General features: G+C 37.3%; 5 protein-coding genes across 5 annotated transcripts; 3 read left to right on the top strand and 2 right to left on the bottom strand.

The window, feature by feature from the left end:
* Window positions 1-10,792: 10,792 nt before the first annotated feature.
* On the top strand, window positions 10,793-11,438 carry B0P05DRAFT_560316 (Sec61beta family-domain-containing protein). Its single transcript, XM_051580358.1, has 4 exons — window positions 10,793-10,812; window positions 10,877-10,911; window positions 11,039-11,152; window positions 11,221-11,438. Exons 1-4 carry the CDS (start codon window positions 10,810-10,812, stop codon window positions 11,303-11,305), a joined length of 237 nt encoding a protein of 78 aa, XP_051430487.1. The 5' UTR covers window positions 10,793-10,809; the 3' UTR covers window positions 11,306-11,438.
* A 716-nt stretch (window positions 11,439-12,154) lies between these two features.
* B0P05DRAFT_591368 (glycogen synthase) lies at window positions 12,155-14,440 on the top strand (the record flags this gene model as incomplete). Its single annotated transcript, XM_051582903.1, has 5 exons — window positions 12,155-12,227; window positions 12,271-12,656; window positions 12,715-13,039; window positions 13,087-13,305; window positions 13,359-14,440. The coding sequence occupies 5 exons, from the start codon at window positions 12,155-12,157 to the stop codon at window positions 14,438-14,440; spliced, it is 2,085 nt and encodes a 694-aa protein (XP_051430486.1).
* An 83-nt stretch (window positions 14,441-14,523) lies between these two features.
* B0P05DRAFT_286402 (potentiating neddylation domain-containing protein) lies at window positions 14,524-15,205 on the bottom strand. The gene is made up of 4 exons (XM_051573444.1): window positions 15,113-15,205; window positions 14,929-15,067; window positions 14,712-14,883; window positions 14,524-14,665 (listed from the first exon to the last, which is right to left on the bottom strand). Exons 1-4 carry the CDS (start codon window positions 15,133-15,135, stop codon window positions 14,616-14,618), a joined length of 384 nt encoding a protein of 127 aa, XP_051430485.1. The 5' UTR covers window positions 15,136-15,205; the 3' UTR covers window positions 14,524-14,615.
* Window positions 15,206-16,292: 1,087 nt separating this feature from the next.
* On the top strand, window positions 16,293-16,686 carry B0P05DRAFT_591366 (uncharacterized protein; the record flags this gene model as incomplete). The annotated part of the gene is made up of 3 exons (XM_051582902.1): window positions 16,293-16,363; window positions 16,412-16,527; window positions 16,571-16,686. The coding sequence occupies 3 exons, from the start codon at window positions 16,293-16,295 to the stop codon at window positions 16,684-16,686; spliced, it is 303 nt and encodes a 100-aa protein (XP_051430484.1).
* Window positions 16,687-16,720: 34 nt separating this feature from the next.
* B0P05DRAFT_479130 (methionine synthase) lies at window positions 16,721-20,844 on the bottom strand (the record flags this gene model as incomplete). The annotated part of the gene is made up of 10 exons (XM_051575053.1): window positions 16,721-18,284; window positions 18,370-18,910; window positions 18,963-19,021; window positions 19,073-19,158; window positions 19,206-19,703; window positions 19,752-19,883; window positions 19,934-20,150; window positions 20,204-20,460; window positions 20,499-20,734; window positions 20,778-20,844. 10 exons carry the CDS (start codon window positions 20,842-20,844, stop codon window positions 16,721-16,723), a joined length of 3,657 nt encoding a protein of 1,218 aa, XP_051430483.1.
* Between the last annotated feature and the right edge of the window lie 118 nt (window positions 20,845-20,962).

Below are 20,962 nucleotides of genomic sequence, written 5' to 3'. Positions count from 1 at the left end.
ATAAAAGATTTTCTATCTCAAATTAATAAAAAAAAAAAAGCCAATTTTTCAATTTTTTAGTTTTAAATAAATAAACGAGCCTACCGGATGATGATTCTACTCTTTTAGTTCAAAAAGGGATTACTGCCTGGTAGATTCGTTTCTTAATTTGAAACAGAAAAATCGAAAAACAAGCTTTTTTTTTATTAATTTTAAGCAGAAAATTAAAGATTTTCTCCTTTTATTTTTTATCGTTGTAGAAAATATTTTTGGTTTGTTTTAAAGCAGTGGTTTCAATTTTAAAAAAGTGTTTTTATTATTTTTCCAAAAATATTTTTTTGAGTATGCAAATGGCATATTTGTAACTTCGGCATACCTGTTGATATTTTTATTATTTTTCAAAATACTTTTTTTTTTTTTTTTTTTTTTTTTTTTTTTACAAGCCCATCACACTGATCATGAGGACCTGAGATATATAAGTCTTTCCATGATTTCTTCCATCAGGGAGAAAAATGCAATCGCTTACGCTGTGGTGTATGGTTGCTATGGTCGCCGTAGTGTATAAATGCTATGACTGCTATGGTTGTTGTTATGTTTGCTATGGTTGCTATGGCTAATATGGCTGCTATGCTCTTTTTGAAATCGGGCTCACAAGTCAACTATATTCTTTCATTCGATAAATTTTAGTAAACTCTAATCAAGCAAGCGGTAGCAAAAAAACTCTATTTGTAAAGCAGTTGTCAGCCAACGCTAGCGTCTTTATTTCTCAAACAACAACTCCAGTGATTTGAGTTGTTTCTTAAATGTTCTCGATCATTGGTATTTTGACCTGGTTCTCCCTTACAGTAGAGAAATTACGACTGGCATAGCAACCATAGCAGTCATAGCATTTATACACTACGGCGACCATAGCAACCATACACCACAGCGTAAGCGATTGCATTTTTCTCCCTGATGGAAGAAATCATGGAAAGACTTATATATCTCAGGTCCTCATGATCAGTGTGATGGGCTTGTAAAAAAAAAAAAAAAAAAAAAAAAAAAAAAAGTATTTTGAAAAATAATAAAAATATCAACAGGTATGCCGAAGTTACAAATATGCCATTTGCATACTCAAAAAAATATTTTTGGAAAAATAATAAAAACACTTTTTTAAAATTGAAACCACTGCTTTAAAACAAACCAAAAATATTTTCTACAACGATAAAAAATAAAAGGAGAAAATCTTTAATTTTCTGCTTAAAATTAATAAAAAAAAAGCTTGTTTTTCGATTTTTCTGTTTCAAATTAAGAAACGAATCTACCAGGCAGTAATCCCTTTTTGAACTAAAAGAGTAGAATCATCATCCGGTAGGCTCGTTTATTTATTTAAAACTAAAAAATTGAAAAATTGGCTTTTTTTTTTTTATTAATTTGAGATAGAAAATCTTTTATCATTACAGAAAATATTTCTGATGTGTTTCAAAAAGTAGGTTCTATCTTTTTCTAAAAAATGTTTTTTTGAGTACACAAATGGCATACTTGGCATCTCGGCAATAAATGCCAGCGGAATTTCAAATTACATTACATTCTTGAGAAGTTCCTGACACCTACGGCTATTACTGTGATTTTTTATGGCTCTAGCTATATTCGATTTATACATATCACAAATTTTAGTGGGCCCCTGATTTACTATATTTTGATCAGTGTTGGCGTTGGCTATACACACCTCACTGTTGAGGAGTCGCACGCACAAGTAGTCCCCGTTCATGAGAAAGGCAACTCGACTGATCCAGTCAATTATTATCTAGTTACTCTGACCACTAGTTCCAGAGAAATACTCAAAATATACATCAAGAAACTTCTCCAAAGCCAAGCATTTTCCTTAGACACTGCTCAAGGTGGCTTTAGAGAATGCAATAGTGTTCTTGACCAAGCTCTTTGTCTTTCAGAGATTTGCAAATCGTTCCATCACAAGTACACTCAAGACTTACCGCCCTGTACTTTATTGGAGTACCAAGCGGACTTCTATACATTTGCTTTTATCCCAAATCATCTCTATGTAAAATATTATCACAAACAATCTACCCTTTCCAACATCCAACCAAATGTTCCTATTTCTTCTCTGGTTACAAGCCCACACCCAGATACACCATTAGATCAACACTCTTCTCTCTATTTCTTTTTTGCCCTTGTTCTCTTAAGGTATTTTTAGCTTAGTATAGCCATTCTTATGAATTGATCGAGTCCGAACAGTCAAAGGTCACATTAGGCCATGTGTTCAGAAGGATGTCTTCTATAGAATCAATAGATTAACAAACTCTGAGTATAGATTTGACAAAATCAATACCAATGCGCAAGTATGCTATTTGTGCCAACGCATGGCTCTTCCCAACTCTCAACACTTTCAGTCGGTTGCGGGGACTGAAAAATCTCCAAACCAACAACTAAGATCATATGCTAGTGTAGCAGCTAGAACTCGAGTATCACTCATGCACCAAGGCATCGTTGAACCTGATAAAGATGCAGACTCACCTTTGCGAGAATTTCAGTCGAGAATTTATCGAGTAGCTAGCCATGAGGATGCTTTCTTACTCGACATTACTCCAGTTAAGAAAGAATACACTGATCTCCAGTGTATGCAGGAAATCAGCGCTCAACACCCAAAGATCTACGCTTGTTCCATCTTGAGAGATGGCCCAACTCAGTACTTGGAATTGTATATCGAAAAAGATGATGATGACAATGATCTTATGGAGCATGGTGTTGTCTTTAAAAAGTCAAAATTGCGAATTTTCCCTTGCAAGGCAGCAGATGCCACACTCCAATTTGTTACTGTGAAATTATCCCAATTACCTTTACGTCCCAAAAGAATAGTTCTTGAGGGCGTGCAACAGAGTTTAGCTCCATTTGGAAAGGTAATTGATGTAGGAATCAATACAGAAACCACCACCGGATGGTTTATGGGCGCAGGATATGCCGTCATTGGTATTCCTTCTGGTCCCTCAGAATCAACAGACAACCTCAAGTATCAGCCTTTGGAGCATAACATTCGTTGGTGCGAAAGCGAAAGCCAAATATTCCACGCAACCTGGAACAACATGCCCACTTGGTGCAGGCATTGCCACCAAACTGGACACACAAAATTTGAATGTGAGAAGTCGAAAGCTAGAATTATATGTTATGCGTGCCATCAATTAGGACACCGCTCGTTTGAATGTCCTAGGAAACAGTCTATGACACCCAGCAAGCGTTCAAAGAGAGAAAGATCAGTTCTTGGAAAGGCCACCCAACCAAGAAAAGAAGCATCCAAGCCTGAAGGGCAAAGCAGTATTGAAGTCAAAAGTAGCAACTTTGGCCAGACAGAGATCAATGTCGACAAAGATAATGATAACGATACTAGCGATAGTGATTACGATCCTTCAGAGAAAGAGAGCATGGAAGAAGATGAATCTGAAATAGAAAGTGGAGACAAGGATATAGAAAGGATGGAGATTGAAGATCTCTATAAGGATACCAAGATGTACAGCGTCAGCCAGCAATTAAAAGATCACCTCGTTATGAAGAAAGGATAAAGACGTAATGGATCAAATTTGAACCAACAATTGGACACGAAGAAATCTACAACACCCTCTTCTGCCTCTGATAATCAGAGGGTAGAGAGTCACCCTTTATAGATCCGCATCAATGAATAAGAAAAATATCCTGTGCCACTATGCCTCACTAAACGCCAATAGTTTAGTGAAAACAAACTCCAAAAAAATACAAAAAGAATATATACGATACCTTCGAATGCAGAATTTCTCTATATTATGCTTTCAAGAAACTCATGCTTCCACTCCTTCAACTATAGATAACCTCAACATCCTCTTTCAACCTACACAGTCCCATTGGACCAGTCATTTGGGCATACTCTCCTTCTCTACCGATTACAACATCTCTATCATCGACACTTCCTCATCCTTTACATCCGATCGATTTCAACTATGCATGGTTGAACATCCACATCATTTCTATGAACCTTTCTTTGTTCTGAACGTCTATGCACCGGCAGGCCTTGCTGCAAAATGTCGAACATTCTTTAGCAATCTAACACAAATGCTCCATGATTTTCGATCAGTTATCTCTTTTGACAGACTGATTATTTCAGGAGATTTTAATTACTCAGTCCTCAGCCGCCAATATAATTCGTCTTCAACATCAACGCAATGGTTAGTCCTCTTGCAAGCAAATTTTCAAAATGCTTTGGCCATCAATGGCCTTCACGAAGTTCCCACCTTTCAACGCACCGTCTCAAGTGAATTAGTGATGACTGTCATAGACTATATATACTTGGGTAAAATTTTGTACCAATGCGCATCAGAATCATCTATTACCAGATTAGGAGCGAAATGGTCAGACCATTCCATATTACACACATCCTTACTCTTGGGCCAATCCCAGTTTGGTCATGGACTATGGCGTGCCAATCCAGTGTATGCTTCCCAGCCTAAGCTACAAAATACATTAGAGAGGAATATACAACATTTGGTTCAAGGATTTGATGAGAATATATCGCCCCAAGAAAAATGGGATGAAGTAAAACACAAAGCCAAGTCAATCATTAGAGGATATTCAGTGGATTACGTTGATTGGCGTACTAAGAGAATTCGTATTTCAGAAAAGAAACGCAATCGTTTACTACGCACAAAGCCTCCTCCAGACGTTCAGCGCTTGGTAATTCCACCTATTGACAATGAGCTACAGATACTACAACAAGAGCTGGCCGAAATAGCTATTCTAAAGGCTGGTCTTCGCTGGCAAGAGAATGGTGAGTGCAATGCTGGGTACTTGAAAAAAATACATCAGAGTCGAACAGTCCAACAATATATGTCTGGCTTCAGGATAGCAATTCTGAAACACCAACAATTGTACATACCACCAAATCGACAATGCAGAATATTGTACAACGGTTTTATAAAGACCTATATGCGATTGATGCAGTACCTATGAATCAAATACAAGAATATTTAGGTAATATTTACTTTCCAAGTAAATTTAATCAGGATGAAGCAAATCTGCTCCAAATGGAATTTGATTGGGAGGATATTGTCAGAATGACAAAGCGTAGCCCAAAACAAAGTAGCTCAGGTAGTGATGGACTAGGGTATATATACCTTCAACTCTTGTTTGGTTTTCCTTGTTTGAAGCCCCTGATACTCCAGGTATACAATGATGCCATGATAAAAGGAATTTTCCCTCAGTCATGGAAGGAAATCAGAGTGCGCTTGCTACCCAAGAAAGGTGATTTGTCAGAATTAAAAAATTGGAGACCAATTTCATTGATCAACTGTGATGGTAAAATTTCCACAAGGCTCATTACCCAACGTCTAGCTCCTGTAATGAATCGAATTATCAACCCGCTTCAAAAGGGCTTCATCCAAGGACGTTTTATTGTCGAAAATGGGATGTACTTTCACTTGGTTCTACAACAAGCAAGATATGAACATAATCAAGGTGTAGGTTTGCTTCTCGACCAGGAGAAAGCCTATGATCGAGTATTACCAACATATCTTCAACAAACTCTTGTGTCCCTAGGTTCTCCTACCTTATTTATACAGAGTATCTATAATTTTTTCTTTGATAACTCAATAGCAATCAATGTCAACGGATCCTTTACGGATCCAGTACATTAGCAACGTGGGTTAAGGCAGGGCGATCCTTTGTCCCCTTTATTGTTCAACATCGCTTTGGAACCGCTGATTCTTTCAATCCAGAAAGACCCTACATATCAAGGTTATGTCTCGACAATGAGCACTACATCTCAACAGATCAAGTGCATCGCATATGCTGATGATATCTGTGTGTTTGTCAAGGATTCCACTGATTTTATGCGTCTCCAACATCACTTGACTAAGTATAGTGCTGTATCAAATGCAAGATTTAACAAGCACAAGACGGAAGCTTTCTCACTGAGTGGAGTCAAGTCAGAATCTTGGGAATCTTTGCTTTTGAGTCACGATATCGAAACATACTACCACCATCATTCCCCTTCTGCTTTTCGATACCTTGGCTTTTATATGCCATACACAAATTCTCAACGGAATCGTGTTCAGGATATGTTATTGGAACAAGTGCGTACACGGGTTCATGGCTACTCTCAGCATTACCTCTCGCTTCAAGGAAGAGCTACCGTTGCCAACACTTTGATTTTATCCAAAATTTGGTACTGCTTGCGGTTGTTTGCGCCTACTAAGCGATTTCTGAATAAACTTCGTTCGATTATCTATGCTTACGTGTGGCAAAAGAAGTTTTCTTATGTTTCTTTTGACCAGTTATGTCTCCCTAAGAATCAAGGTGATGTAGAAGCTCTCAACCCTATCACACAATACTTGGTGCTGCAGATGAGATGGGTCTTTACTCTGTTTAGTTCGTCTAATCTAACACCTCAGCTCCGAGTGCTTATGACAGAACACTTTGGCATCATGTCTCCGGATGCTGACAATACATTGCTACCCTTTTTCTCTAGAGCTCTTCGCCGTCATGACCTTTGTCATCCCACTTCAGTTGTCAATGGTATTTATGCTGCCTTTGATCACTTTGGTATCAACTTCAAACTTGATAATGTGCCTCTAGCCAACTTGCTTTACTTTCCGCTGATTAACATGTTTCAAGAGGTACCTCAGAACCACTGGCTTCATCGACATTCAAAAGTACCAGCATCTCTCTTCTTCCTCTTTGACGAACAGAGTAACCGGTTACGCCTGAAGGTTCGCCATGAATATGGGACATTACCAGGATTGTGCCATCAGCTCTTTATAGACGTTCTTCGTAGACGAACAGTAAAACTTCAATCTTTCCTGTGGCAATATATTACACAAGATGTGACACCATCTACTGTATCTGTATATGATGCTTTGACCAAGCAATTAACTGACACAAGATTGTGGCGTTCTTTCACTTCTAAGGATTTCTGCCTGCATCCTTATGAAGACAAAGCTAAATCCCGAATAAAGGCTTCTCGTACTTCGCTCTCTCTGTTTTGGAGGACTCCAATGCTCCCTCAGGCTAGAACACTGTGGTATCGTGTGCTTCACAAGAAACTGCCCACTGCGTCCGAACTTTTCAAGATTGATACTGTCTCTACTCCTGTCTGTCGGCTGTGCAAATCACAACCGGAATCGTATGATTATTTCATAACCCACTGCTCTACCAAGTGGAGTGTTTGGTTGGAAATACTAAACTGCTACTACCCTCTGGTATACTTTACTCCGTCCTCCCTCCACAAGGTCCTCACTCTTCAAGCCTTTCCTCCTGCCATTACAAACCGCTCCAAACTTGTATCCATCGTTGCGATAGCTCAATGGAATATCTGGAAATCCTATTGGAACCTGATTCTTAACCAGGTTGCTTTTGAACATTCTTGTATCATTTCAGATACAATTTACCAGGTAGCCTTAGCTACAAAAAATCACTCCTTGCTAAAATAGCCCTGATCATTGTATGATCTTTACTTCGTCTTTCTTTACTCCTGTTTTTCGACGTCCCACCTCTCTGCTATGTGTGACTAATCAATAATATTGTAAATAAAATCCAACTACAAAAAAAAAATATTTGTGCCAACAGAAAAACATTTCTGGAAAACAATTATTTTTAGCTTTAAAAAAAATACACTCTCACCACAGCATACGCAATTGTATTTTTCTTCCATATTTGAGTAAAGGTTTAGCCAAAAATTTCCATTTCTGCAATCAATCGAAGAAAATTTCCACTGCTTATGCTGAAGTGCCGCTAATTTTAGAAGAATTACATTAAATAAAAAGATGAAAAAATAAAATAAAAAAAATAAAAAAAATAAAAAAAAATAAAAAAAAATAAAAAAAAAACACTCAACTACCAAACTAATGATACCATTCAATTTATGGACTCAAAAAACGTTTTAAATGAAAAAAGAGGCCGTTTTAGTAGTCTGGTTGTCGAGTAATGATGCATCAAAGACTGGCCTGTTTAAGCTGTAATTTGAGCCTTTTTGCTCTAGATGACCTACAAAACTTGTTAGCAATGGGTCTCTCTAAAGTAATTTATGCTATTTAGAGTATAAAAGAACATAGAAAAATAGAGATATAGGCATTTTGTAATGTAAATATGGAGTAAATGGACAAAAGATGTGTGGAATGGCTATATGCGAAGATTGAAACAGATCAATTCCAATTCTTCCTGCCGCATCCGAAATGGGGTTTTTTCTTAGAACTGCATAAAGACGCAATTATTAGGCTTTGGTGCAGTGACAAAAGCTGTAGATTTGTGTGTTTTAGCTCTGTTGATACAGAAAACGCAAGGTGTTTGTTAGTAGAGTATTGAGTAAATAAGCAGAAATGTTCTAGAGATTTTTTGCTCATATTATAGTATTTTTATAGTACAACTGTTAAGTAAACACGTTCAGTAAAAAATATAGTCTCTGGCGCTCATTTTGAGTACTTAATCTTGCCAATAGCCCAATTTTTCGTTCTGTAGCGTAAAAAAAAGCTTGAGGACTTGTCAGCTCCATGATTTTTATGGCTAGTACCCTTTGATCAAAAGGCTATTTTGGCTATCTTTTACAGGTCGCTTTTTTTTTTGTCCAAATCAACTCGAAAGATACCATGGAAGTTAGTAAACATCATTTGTAGGTATCTAGAGTATTTATACGTGCATAAACAGGCTTTATGCTACCTTTATATGTCCAAGAAAAACACAAAGATTTGCATGCATGCATTGTCGTCGTTCTCGCTGTTGAAGCCTTTGTTTATTCAAGTAGAGTATCTTATTAAGATACAATGATACAATGAGCTGTTGATCTGGTGAGTTTTATGAACTGCATTTTAGTCCTGCTCGATAAATATTTGATTGAGATTCATAGCTTAGGTAGTACAAGCGATCCTTACTATAATAAATATTTTGCTCCTGCATCAATAAACATACTTCAAGTGCTCAATCTGGAAAAACTACACGAAAAGTTTACACGATATATACAGAAACGTTGCATTATATTTTGCGTGTTGGATCACAAGCACTTTTTGAAAACAATATGTTTGCTTTAAATGTTTATGTACTGCGCACTACAATAGGCTACTCTACTTGAGACATCAATTTAATCAAGCTTTATATTGATGTATTTCTAAACCATATTTCGTTTTTTTGTCCAGATGCAACTCAATATCTTGCTGTTAAAATTTTTCAACATAAAGAGTCTTTGGCATCATTTTGCATAAACCCCCAAAAAAAAATAACTTGCTGGCATATATCAATATGATAATAAGTCAAAGAAAGTCCCTTATCTCTAGAGCAAATAAATGATTTCCACTACCAAATTGGATTATTTTCGGTTTTTGATGGAGTAAATTATGTGCATTTCTGCATATTTCTTGCTTCATGAGCAGTTTACCGCGTATCAAGAGCACAATGGCTATCTAAAAGTACTGTTGGCGCACTTTTTGATTTTGAATATATTTTGAGTACATTTTAATTGCATTCATAACCACTAATTGTTCAATATCACCAAGTCGCTTTTCATTTTCTTCGCATTATGGGTATATCTAGTGGAACTATCATGCTATATATTGTAGCATCTTTTCTCTTTTTATCAGCGAATCAAAGTTGCAGTTTGGCAGTGGAAAAAGTACTTTTTTTTGTGGTCAAATAAAAGCACAAGAAATATAAAAAATCAAGAACAAACAAAGGATCTATGTGGCCTCTTGTCTGAATTCCCTCGACTCAAGAATCTTACTTTACGCTATAGATCGCATCTCCTTGTACTTGTCGTCAATTGATTCCTTTTAGAGATGAAAATACTAACATACATTCCTCAGTTAAGTGTCTCATTATAGACATGCATACTTTATCAGAAGAGCTTTGTAGATATATCTATAGCCATCTTGTTGGTTTGCACACCCTTTATTTTTCTGAAGATTTGACAACCTCGTTTGACAGGCCTTTTGCATTCAATATTCTAATCAAGAGAGCAGACTCTCAAGCTATGGATGTATTTATTAAGCGATTTAAAGGGTATAGTGCCTCAAATTCTGGAGATCCTATCTCCTTAGCTTCCGCATATGAAAAGGCTTGAATTCGAAGACTGCACACTTCAAGGATATCGAGTTGCTCAAGAGAGCTACATATTCAATTTACATTATGAAAAATTAGAAAAAGTTTCGATTGATATTGCACATCTGCTTGACATTTATTCTAAAGTTGATAGTGTCTGTCTAGAAATTACCATCAATGATAATGATGACAAAATGATGACTTATTTTCTCAAAGGAAAAAAAAAAGCAAAGCCGTATTCGAAAGAAAAACGTCTGATATGTTTACTAATAGCGCGGCAAGACAAAAAAGATGGAATGATCCACGATATACCGTACTACAGATCAATGCTCATATGCTAAAGTCACTTCACTTCTGTTGTGTAAATTATACTTTTAAGCAAACAATCCAAATTGAATGAACAAACAATTAGATTTTGCTCATGATAATTGCAATGATAAAGCTGCAAAATATCTCTTTTACAAACATTGCTTGTGCATATTAAATAGTACCAAAGTAAATTTGATATTATCATTATACATTCCATTTATTTTCACAAAACACAATATTTGAAGACAATATACAAGTTGATCTTTCTTTAAGACTTAAAAGTGTAAAAAGAATACAAACAGATGTTATTGGGCATGCTCTTTTTTTTTTCTACGTCACAAAAGCCATCTTGAAAGCGAACTCTATTGAATTATTTGCACCAATCAATGGACCACAACAGTCTGTGCAACTTTATTTATCCTCATTGCGGTTTTTTAAGGAATTCTTTCTTCTTTTCATCGCCTTTTACTTCATCACAAAATGGTAAGGCTTTATCTATTGTGCCAGTCTGGCGTGTTTACTAATGTTTATCATTATATTATAATAGCAAGCCGATTCCTCTACACCCAAGGGTACTATTAGGTAAGAAACAACATTCTTTTTTCTTTTGGACTTGTTGCCTGCCCCTTCTTTTAAGGCAATCATGTAGTGATTCAACTAAAAAAAAAAGACATGGATTTTGAAATAAGGTATTGACTATAATCTATAGAAAACGTGTCACCTCTCGTAGCAACACTAACAATGCTGCTCGTGGTGGTATTCCCGGTGGAAGTACTTCTAGTATGATGCGTATCTACTCTGACGACTCCCCAGGTCTTCGTGTGTAAGTATTAAAAGAGTGTGCATACATATATATAGCAAATGGTTTGCTTATAATATGATTTTTTATAGTGATCCTGTTGTTGTTTTGGTCCTTTCATTGACTTTCATTGCATCTGTGTTTGGCCTTCATATTGTTGGTAGATTCTTGGCCTAAGAACTGTAGTTTACACTTATTAATACACGTATATATTTTCAATCAAAACACATATATCAATTCATATCATTCTTATTTAAAATAAAAGCGTACAGTTTGTTTCTTGGTACTACAAACACAAAAGGTTTTTAGTAGAAAAGTATAGAAGGGAAAAAAATTAGACTTTTATATGTAACCAGCACAATAAGGAAATATTTTCACCAAGCAGGTGTGGGAGTGTCTTACATAAGAGCTTATCATTGCGGAATACCAATCAGATCAAGAATAAAACGCGTCTATATCAAATCAGACTAATCTGCGATGCTATAATTATGTAGTAAAACAAACTTTATTCAATGCAGTCAATTTGCTTGTTGTTTCAAATTCTCTTGGGGTATTTCTTACTTGATATTTACCTGTTTTTTTCTACAAGGATATTAGACAAAGTGTGTATATCAACAATGTAGACAAATCAGCAAGAATCATTCGAAATGAAAATTCTTGTGCATGAAAGGCCTTCAATAACACAAAATATAGGTCTATGACATATATAATAAATCTGCATGATTGCTACTCTTGAGAAAACTCAAGTCGCCAATGATTTTAGCTGACCTCAAAGGAGGATCTCCCAGCTTCTCTATACTTGCTCTTGTTACAATCGCCGGTTCAAAAATTGATTCAAAAGACAGTGCACACAAACTTTACCAGCAAACTTCCCATCGTATCAAGGTAACCAATGAACTTGTGTATACAACACAGTTTTTTCATGAATAAAATGCGTGTTGCATTGTTTTTGTTTTTGTTTTTGTTTTCTTTTTCTTTCTCTCTTTCTTTCCTGCATCTAAACCTTCTTCTCTTCTTCCACTCAATATGACTACACCTATCCAAAGAGATGTATATAATCCTCTACTTTTCGAAATTGCTTGGGAAGTCGCTAATAAAGGTAAGTCGTCTTTATGCGTGCGCCCATACTGACACACTTGTAGTGGGTGGTATCTACACTGTGATCAAGACCAAAGTGCCTGTAACCATGCGCGAATTTGGTGATCGTTATACGTTAATTGGCCCTTTATCTTATAAGTCTGCTCCTATGGAAGTTGAAGCATGTGAACCCGCTAACGAAAAGATCAAGCAAGCACTTGATACTATGACTCAACAGGGCGTAAAATATCTTTATGGTCGCTGGCTGGTTGAAGGATCTCCTTATGTGCTCTTGTTTGATACGGGCAGTGTTGCTCATAAGTTGGATGAATGGAAGGGTGATCTTTGGCGTGTTGCTGGCATTCCTTCTCCTCCTAACGATACTGAGACAAACGATGCTATTCTTTTTGGTTATTTAGTTACTTGGTTTGTTGGTGAATTTGCACCCAAGGTAAGAAATGCAGCTGGAAAAAGCTGGGACAGAGAATTTAATTGCCTTGTGCTTGTAGTACAACAAATCTGGAGACCCCGCCATTATATGTCACTTCCACGAATGGCTAGCTGGTGTAGCCATTCCCCTCATCAAGAAGCGTCATCTTGACGTTTGTACCATTTTCACTACACATGCCACTTTGTTGGGTCGTTACTTATGTGCTGGCTCTGTTGACTTTTATAACAATCTCTCCAAGTTTGACGTTGATGAAGAAGCTGGCAAGCGTGGTATTTATCACCGTTATTGTATTGAGCGTGGCGCTGCTCATTGTGCTGATGTCTTCACGACTGTTTCCCATATCACGGCTTATGAATCCGAGCATTTGTTGAAGCGTAAACCTGGTAAGTGTAGGAGAATTGTTATATAGTAAATGCTAATGAGAGACAAGATGGTGTCTTGCCTAATGGTCTGAACGTTGTCAAGTTTTCGGCCATGCATGAATTCCAAAACCTTCATGCTGTAGCTAAAGAAAAAATCCATGATTTCGTACGTGGTCACTTTTATGGCCATTATGATTTCGATCTTGATAACACCATCTACATATTTACCGCAGGCCGTTACGAATATCGCAATAAGGGTGTTGATATGTTTATAGAATCTCTTTCTCGTAAGTATTATTATACAGGTGCACCATTGAACCGTGTAGTTAATTTGTTAAAGGTTTAAATGCTCGTCTCAAATCTTCTGGTTCCAAAATGACTGTCGTTGCCTTTGCTATTATGCCTACAGCTACACATTCATTTAACGTAGAGGCTTTGAAGGGTCAAGCTGTGACTCGTCAATTGCGTACAACAGTAAGTGAAATTCAAGATCGTGTCGGTAAAGCCATCTATGAAAACGCTCTTCGCATTGAAGACATCAACCCTGCCAATTTCCTCTCAGACGCCGACAAAGTGTTATTGAAGCGTCGTGTCTTTGCGCTCAAGCGTACTTCTTTACCACCCATTGTCACACACAACATTGTAGATGACCACAAGGATCCTGTCTTGAATCAGTTAAGAAGACTTGGTATGTTCAATAACTCAGATGATCGTGTCAAGGTTGTATTCCATCCTGAATTCTTGAATGCCAATAACCCATTGATTGGTATGGACTATGAAGAATTTGTGCGTGGTTGTCACTTGGGTGTCTTCCCTTCATACTATGAACCTTGGGGCTATACACCTGCTGAATGTACTGTGATGGGTGTTCCTTCTGTCACTACTAATTTATCTGGCTTTGGTTGTTTTATGGAAGAAAATATTGAAAACTGTGAAGACTATGGTATTTACATTACAGATCGTCGTATGAAGTCTGTGGAAGATTCTCTTCAGCAATTGTGTGATCAAATGTACCAATTTGTTCAAAAGACACGCCGACAACGTATTAACCAACGTAACCGTACAGAGCGTTTATCTGATCTTCTAGACTGGAAGCGTATGGGTCTTGAATATATCAAGGCACGTCAACTTGCTCTTCGTCGTGCTTATCCTGATAGTTTTGTTGATGACGATGATGAAGAAGAACTCTTACAGAGCAATGTTGTCAAGATCCCTAAGCCTTTATCTGCTCCTGCTTCACCTCGTATGAGAATGGAAGTCAATTCTATGTTTAATGACGATGAAGAAGAAGAAGAATTCCTGTTCCCTGCTCTTCGTAAAAAGAACCAAGTGCAGACTAGAGAACAAGAATTGTTAAGTGAAGGTGATATTGAAGCATTTAATAAGTTAACACTTGAAAACAAAGAAGCCCACCATTCCTAAACACACCATGTATTATTTGCATCTTTCATTTCTCTATAAATAAACACCAACGTTTTTTTTCTTAAAGTTCTATCTTTTAGATCTCGAAGACTGTATTACCAGTGAATAACATGAGGTTTAGTTGAAAGTAAATTCCCTGAATAGACATACTTTGTGTCACTTGAAAACCTCAGCTTTATTTAGTCATTGTTCTCCATTCTACAAACTCATCAAATAATACTGGCCCTATTTTAACTTAGTTTTTTTTTCTTTTTGCCAAGGTATAACATACATGCTAATGATTCATCATAGTCGGATAAATCAGTCGATACAAATTCTAGAAAGCTATTCCATTGATCTCTGTTTATCACTTTAACTGGTGCTTTGTCCTGTAAGAACGCTATAAATTCATGTACAATGGGATATCTATCACTGAGTAGCATTGTCCATAAGACAGATGCAGTCTAATAGCAGTCAGTCATATAAGTATGCTGTTGACTGTTCTTTACCTCAACTTCTATGCACTTTTGATCGTTGTTTTTGGCATAACCAAAAGTGTACCTATACATTTCTTTAAACTGGTCTGAATCCTCAAATACTCTTTCAAATTCAGGCCTTTTTTGTTGCAGTTTTTCAAGTGAATCAGAACTATCAAAAGAGATGAGCTGCGCTGTTTCTGTTATTTTGACATACTCTAGTGATTTCATGCCAGACATCCATTCATCCTTTGTAATATACCCTGTCCATACATACTTAATTCGGTGTCATTCTAGTATTATCTTTTCTACATACCCATGGTTGAAATCTGCATTCTCCATGCTATAGCGAAAAGCAAGACCTATATATTATGTCAGCAAGTAAAAAAAAAAAAGACTAACACATACATACATTTTCTATAGGGACACCTAAATCCTCAAAAAATTGCTTTGTACCTTCAGGTGTAATCATGTCTGAAGAATCAGGGTCAGCATAATGCTGAAATAGTTGAGCACATGTCTGTTGATCGAACTAAGGTAGGTTTTCAGTCATACATGTGTTTATTCAATAGGATTACCTTGGGTCTATCATATAAAATGAGATGAAATTTCTTTTTGATTTTTGATTCTATTTGCACTTACATGAAAACTTGGGCAGGTATTGGAATAACTTTTATTTGTTCTTTTTGCTGAAGAACAACTGTTTTTGGAGTGTCCAAGTGAAGGCGGCTATGATGAGAAGCCTGGGTATTAGAGCGTTTACGTTTGGTTGCGTTAGCTTGAACTGCTGCTGTACTGCTTGGTTTAGAGCCCATGATAGTCTGGTATTCAAATATAGTATGGGTCAGTCTTCGCTTAAGAAGCGTTTATTTTTTCTCTTTTTATATAGGTGCGTAGTTCGAGTTTCTTCCTTACTCTCTGCCTTTTTTTTTAGTGTCTAAGGGAAAAAAAAGTTATTTTTTCAAAAAAATTGTTTTATTGCCAGAGTTACTTGTGAGTTAATGCTCCGCTTAAATCTTTGTTCATGCTGTAAATATGGCCTAAACTCCTTTACACTTTCATAAATTCTATGACTGCTTGTCATTCATTTAAGGTCGGTAAATGAGATATTTATACTCCTTTTCATTGAGATTTAATTGATTCTCTTAATGGAAATGATTCTAGCAACACCAGAAATACTCCTAAACAAAATGACTTGGTCAATTAGATTCAAACAGCAATGAAACTATTCTTTTATTACACTATTCAGTAAAGAATCCGCATTGCTTAGTTTAGAGAGAGAGAGAGAGAAAGATGAGTAAATCTCGCTGACAAAATTATTCAAATTCCGATTTTCTTAAATTCAAGGGCCTGAAAGAACAAAAAAAATCTTTTACCAAATTGACTACTATTCTACCATGTTTATGAAACAAATCACTGAAGTCAAGGTTGCATTGGCACCCTTTAACATTGCTTCTAAATCTTCAAGGTAATTTTGTCAATATGAGTGCAATAACTTACCCTGGCAAAATATTAGATTATTCTTGAATCATATCAACACAAATGCTGCACGTAAAGTAAACCCAAGCATCAAGATATCTACTGATATCCTGAATGATCCCAAAGCAACCTCTCACATTCAAGTGGTCTATCGTAAGTTGTTTATTTAACTATACAGAATAACTTACCTGATTAGGTGATGGTCAAAAACTTGCTTTTGATGCTGACAAGTTAAAGATCAACAACATCATTCAAGTTGTCAACAAGCATGCAAAGAAATTGGAAGAAATCGAACAAGCTAATTCTTGGTAGTCTTTTTTATTTTAATAAATAGATTGTACATATATTAGTGATCATAGGCAAGAATAGTGCCTAACCATTTCTCAACAGTTTCGACATCCATGTCCTTACGAGCAGCATAGTCTTGAATTTGATCCTTTTCTATCTTGCCAACTGCAAAATACTTACTCTGCTCATGACCAAAAAACAAGCCACTAACACTGGCAGGTGGGTCCATCGCGAGGGATTCGGTCAAAGTAATGCCTGTCTTTTCAGCAATATCTCCCAATTGCCACATTGTTTTCTTTTCTGTATGGTCAGGTTGAGAAGGATAACCAGGAGCAGGACGAATACCCTGGTATCGAACAGCAAAAAGATCAGCAGCAGACAAGTGCTCTTCAGAAGCATATCCCCAGTCTTCTTTACGGACTTGTTCATGCAATGCTTCTGCAAAGGCTTCAGCCAAACGATCTGCAATGGCTTTGGCCATGATACTGTTATAATCATCACCGTCTGCTTCATATTGTTCTACCAACTTTTCACAGCCAAAACCAGTGCTGACAGCAAACATACCAACATAGTCTGATATGTGAGAGGCTTTGGGAGACACAAAATCAGAGAGACAATAATAAGGTTCTTCTGTATCTTTTTCAGCTTGTTGACGAAGACCGTAGAAAGTAGCGGCTACTTGTTCACAGCTTTCGTCGGTATAGATCTCAATGTCATCACCTACAGCATGAGCAGGATAAAAGCCAACAAGGCCTCGAGCCGTCAAGCGTTTTTTGTCAATGATCATCTTGAGCATGTCTTGTGCGTCTTGATAGAGTCGCTTGGCTTCTTTTCCTACGTTTTCATCATCACAAATCTTGGGGAAGCCTCGGTTAGGATAGCGACCACGCAACTGAAAGACCTGGAAGAAAGGATTCCAATCAATATGGTCGACTAACTTCTCTAAGGGATAGTCATCGTAGACTTTCGTGCCCAGGAATTGGGGTTTGATAGCGGGAGGATGTTGGATCCAGTCAATTTCCATTTTCTTTTCTCGAGCAGCTTCGATGGTCAACAGACGACGTTCTTCTAAACCTTCATAGTATTCCTCACGCATTTCATCATAATCATCACGAATATCTTCAGCAAATTCTTCGCGCATGTTTTCATCTAAAAGACTGGCAACTACAGGGACGCTTCGGGAAGCATCCAAAACATAAATTGCAGGTGCAGAATATTGAGGAGCAATTTTGACAGCCGTGTGCATTTTACTAGTCGTAGCACCACCAATCAAAATAGGAATCTTGAGACCTGCTTTCTCGCATTCTTTAGCTACAATCACCATTTCTTCTAAAGAGGGTGTAATAAGGCCTGAAAGACCAATCACGTCTGCCTTTTCTTCAATAGCTGTCCTGATAATCTTATCACAGGGCACCATCACACCCAAGTCAATGACTTTGTAGTTATTACAACCGAGAACAACACCACAAATGTTTTTGCCAATGTCGTGTACGTCTCCCTTGACAGTAGCCATGACAATAGTACCATTACCCTTGATTTCTGTTTCTCCAGACAAGGCCATGTCTTGCTCTTTTTCAAGTTTAATGTACTCCACCAAGTGAGCAACCGCTTTTTTCATTACACTATGATCCATGTGTGTGTCAGATTAAAAATGGGGTTTTCTATCAATCCTCTTACCGAGCAGAACGAATGACTTGAGGTAAAAACATCTTTCCTTTACCAAACAAGTCACCTACAATATTCATACCAGCCATCAAGGGACCTTCAATCACATTGAGAGAACGGGGATACTTTTGCTTGTCAAGACGGGCCTCTTCTGTATCTTCCACAATATATTTCATGATGCCTTTCACTAAAGCATGAGAAATACGATCGGTCACACTCCAATTTCTCCATTCTTCTAAATCTTCGTCTTTTTTAGCATCTTTTGAATGTGCTTTAGCATAATCCAGAAGTTTTTCAGTGACTTCAGAATCACGGTTCCAGACAGCATCTTCACAAAGTCTCAAAAGATCTTTGGGAATATCATCGTAGACTGTCAAGAAACCAGCGTTCACGATACCCATATCCATACCCGATTTCACGGTATGGTATAAAAAGACAGAATGCATAGCTTCACGTACTTTGTCCATACCACGAAAAGCAAAAGATAAGTTGGAAACACCACCACTGATCTTTGCACCAGGAAGTGTAGCCTTGATAGCTCGACAGGCTTCAATAAACTCAACAGCATAATTGTTATGTTCCTCTAAACAATAAACATCAGTTCATGTTCAATGAAATACTTTGCTAGACGTTACCCATGCCGGTAGCAATGGTGAGGATATTAGGATCAAAGATAATATCATAAGGATTGAATCTGATTAAATTATGAGCTGTACACTTTCTTTCGTATGTCTTTCGTATTTACCCAACCTTGTCCACTAGAATACGATAGGAACGAGTACAGATCTCAATCTTTCGGTCTGCTTCAGCAGCTTGACCTACTTCATCAAACTATCCATAGGGATTAATATGACAATACATGGTACGAAATACTTTACAGCCATCACAACTACAGCAGCACCAAATCGTTTGATAATCTTGGCTTTCTTGATAAATTCTTCTTCACCTTCCTTTAAAGAAATGGAGTTGACAATACATTTGCCTTGAGCACATCGAAGACCTGCTTCAATCACAGCAAAATTGGAAGAATCGACCATCAAAGGCACACGAGCACAATCAGGATCAGAAGCCAACATGTTCAAAAACTTGGTCATGGCTGCTTTACCGTCCAAGAGACCTTCATCAAAATTGACGTCCACCACTTGAGCACCGTTCTCTACTTGAGCGCGGGCAATGGCCAGTGCTTCTTCATATTCGTTTTTAAGGATATGACGACAGAACTTGCGAGAGCCAGCTACGTTACAACGTTCACCGACATTGACGAAGCCTGTGGTTTCATCCACTCGCAAGACTTCAAGACCAGAGAGCAGCATTACATTGGATTTAGAAGGAGGCTTGACACGAGGACTGTATTTACTACAAGCTTCAGCAACAGCCTAATAACAAACATGAGATGAGGTTGGCTTAAAGATAGTAAATATTACCTTAATGTGCTCAGGTGTTGTACCACAACAACCACCAACAATGGTAACAAGGCCTTCTTTGGCAAATGGCTCCACATTCTTGGCCATCGCTTCAGGGCTTTCGTCATACTCACCCATGGCATTAGGTAAACCCTATAGAATAGATATGAGCTATGTACAATAGGCACTCTAGACATTATTACAGCATTAGGGTAGCAGATAATATGAGCATCTGTAAATCGACTGATGTTTTGAACAAATGGCTTCATTTGTTCAGCACCCAAAGCACAATTCAAGCCAAAAGCAACGGGTTTAGCATGGTTCAATGAGGTTACAAATGCTTCACCTGTCTGACCTGATAATGTACGACCACTTTGATCTACAATCGTACCTGAAATAAACAAAGGCACTTTGGGTCTTCTATTAACATATGGTGTTGTATGAGCATAGATATGTAGCCTTAATTCACTTACTGGTCTTCTTCAAACACAAGGTCAATAGCAAACAAAGCAGCTTTTGCATTTAATGTATCGAAAATTGTTTCCACTAATAAGATATCAGCACCACCATCTAATAATCCACGCACTTGTTCTGCATAGGCAATGACTAGTTCATCAAATGTGACATTTCGATAAGCTGGATTTTCAACTGAGGGCGAAATAGAACATGTACGGTTGGTTGGGCCAATGGCGCCACATACAAAACGAGGCACACCCGTCTCTTTTGCAACCTAAATCATTAGTGTCTATAGGTACTTGTATTATTTACATCTTCACAAGCTCGTTTGGCCAATACAGCTCCTTCTTTGTTGAGTCTATATGCATAATTCTCTAAGGCATAATCCAATTGAGCAATTGAGGTTGAACTAAATGTGTTGGTCTCAATCATATCTGCTCCTGCTTCAAGGTATTGGCGATGAATGGTATAAATTGCGTCGGGTTTGGTTAAGGTCAATAAATCATTATTGCCTCTGAGATCTTTAGACCAATTCAGAAATTCCGTACCTAACACACAATTAATCTCTTTCGTTTTTTTTCTGTTCTCTACCTCGAAAGTCGGATTCTTGAAGTTTTAAGCGCTGAACCATGGTACCCATAGCGCCGTCTAGAAACATAATACGTTCCTTCAAGGTTTTTTCAAGGTATTCAAATGTATCTACAACTATACAATCCATTGTGAGTGAACAAACAAGGTGCTGTCAATATAAGGTTACCCATGGTGGAAAAAAGATA

This window comes from Gilbertella persicaria (assembly GCF_025201335.1).
Source record: "Gilbertella persicaria strain CBS 190.32 chromosome Unknown B0P05scaffold_57, whole genome shotgun sequence".
NCBI classification, from domain to species: Eukaryota; Fungi; Mucoromycota; class Mucoromycetes; order Mucorales; family Choanephoraceae; genus Gilbertella; species Gilbertella persicaria.
The sequence above is the reverse complement of the archived record's forward strand: the minus strand, read 5'-3'. Positions and strand labels throughout refer to the sequence as shown.